Consider the following 2164-nt stretch of genomic DNA (forward strand, 5'->3'; position numbering starts at 1 on the left):
TTGCAATCAAAATCAAAATAATCACTGTATTGCCCGGTTTGAGCACCTATAATGAGGTCAGGGCGCACCCTGGTTGGCCCTGAGCACTTTCTGGAGGCCCTCGGGTCTACTCAAGGTCAGGCGAAGCCCCGGAGCCCGTCCTGACGTTCAGGGCCGGGCCATAGCCCAGGCTGTAACAAAGTCTCTCGAGCTGTACGGGCCAGCTGTCGCCCCCCAATTCTCCGGTTTACTCGGTCCATCGGGACTTGTTTCAAATGCTCGAGCCTCTGAAGCCAAATCACAAGGCGATGATAACTTGTTTACATTTCCTCAATTTCCAGTATATTTCCTCCTCCTTGTTCGTTTTCGCAACAATGGTATTACGCGACGTCGAGAGAATGTCTATATTCAAGCGGACTGAGATACATGCGCATCTATCTTGTGTACGTTCCTTCCCTCTGTGATGCGAGAACAAACAAGAGCTCTATAATGGGCATTCACGGTGAGTATAATGAGCTGATTGTTACATCATTCCCCTGATGTCTCACTTGTTTCGTCCATCAACCTACGCCGAGACCCAGAAATGGTGTGCTGGTCATAGGGAGCATTTGAATCTCTGTCAATGAAGGCAGTTTTACGCTGAGCAGTTCGAGTGAGACACTGCAAAAATGGAGAATGGCCAACCTGTCGCATGAAACCACGTTATGAGAAGAAATCATCATAAAAGGGTCAGTGATCTTCTGCTATTTGCATTCCACACCAATTTTGTAGCGCTTTACCTCATCTCTCATTTCTTCATCAGTCGTTAGTTTTTAATCTCTCAAAGGTATGTGGAAGACAGTGCCTAACATTTTTTGTGCCCAAATAGAAACACATCATAACTCTTCTTCATATTCATGAGAGGCCCCAAGCTCACTGGCGGGTTTTTATTTTTTTCTTTGAATTTTTGGAAGAATTCTTCCAGTTCACATAAGAAAGATAAAATGAACTCTATGAACGTTGCAATCATCCTAGCTACGTGCTTTAGCTTCTTAGAAGTTTTAATTGCCAAACCATTAGTTGCCGGTGGATCCGCATGCAACACTTACACGATCATCAGGTAAGGCTTGTGCTGTCTATTCTGTATCTTCTTCTTCCTACATCGTTTCCAGTTTCTCGGTTTCTTCCTTGAATATTTTGGGTTTTTGATTCACAATTGCTTTGCTTTTGACTTTTCGTTGTCTTCAAAGTGCGAGAGGTACGGGTGAGACGCAAGCCCGTCCCATAGGTAATCGTGGTTTTATCAACGGAGTTCTGGCTGCTGTACCTGGTGGTGCAAACCACGAGGTCGTGTATCCGGCATCAGCAGACTTCACGGGAGGACCAATCCAAGGAGCCGCAGAAGCAAATTCATTCTTGACACAACAAAAAAGCCAATGTCCAGAACAAACTTACGTTTTGATTGGATATTCTCAAGGTGTAAGTGGACTTCGAATTGTCTTTTTCATCACGCGTTCTTGAAGTTGAAGTCATCACTTACTTTTAAATTCAATTGCTGGTGATAGGCCATGGTGGTAACTCAGACAATGAGAAGCCTGTCAATTTCTCCCGACTCAGTTGTCGCGATTGTGATGTACGGAAATCCCTTTTTCACATCTGGAGCGCCTCAAAATATGTGTGCAGCCGTCAGTCCTACCTCTTTGACATATTTCCAAAATGCCTTTGATTTTTTCATTCTGTAAAGCTTTTCATCTGATGACTTGATTTCCGTTGACAGAAAACCGGATCGGGCATTGCTTCTGCCACTGGTATCACAATGCCAGCGCAGTTTTCCTCGATCACATTTGATTGCTGCTTAAAAGGTGACGAGGTTTGTCAAACGTTTGGCTCGATCATCCCTCACTTATCGTACCCAGGATCGAGCAGCGAGAAAGCAGCTATAGACTTTGCCGTCGCTAGGCTTTAAGCTGCACACAACAAAGGTTCGCAGAGTAATTTCTCTGCTTCTGGGAACCGTTCCACGATGCTGAATCGTTCTCCATGTCAATCTCATCTTAGTCACGTTGCATTCCCATTCAATAGACGACTATCCCTTACGAAGACCCTGAGTTTTTTCTTCTGAGAAGAATCATCACTAAGAGTTGACTCCATGCGATTCGGTTGCTTATGTGCTGGTCACATACAGAGTATAGTCTTGCAGTTGAGG

General features: G+C 44.7%; 1 protein-coding gene across 1 annotated transcript; it reads left to right on the plus strand.

The window, feature by feature from the left end:
* Positions 1-962: 962 nt before the first annotated feature.
* MELLADRAFT_89616 (family 5 carbohydrate esterase) lies at positions 963-1924 on the plus strand (the record flags this gene model as incomplete). The annotated part of the gene is made up of 4 exons (XM_007412492.1): positions 963-1078; positions 1209-1437; positions 1524-1643; positions 1736-1924. 4 exons carry the CDS (start codon positions 963-965, stop codon positions 1922-1924), a joined length of 654 nt encoding a protein of 217 aa, XP_007412554.1.
* Positions 1925-2164: the final 240 nt, after the last annotated feature.

Source organism: Melampsora larici-populina (genome assembly GCF_000204055.1).
Source record: "Melampsora larici-populina 98AG31 unplaced genomic scaffold MELLAscaffold_31, whole genome shotgun sequence".
In the NCBI taxonomy this organism is placed as follows: Eukaryota; Fungi; Basidiomycota; class Pucciniomycetes; order Pucciniales; family Melampsoraceae; genus Melampsora; species Melampsora laricis-populina.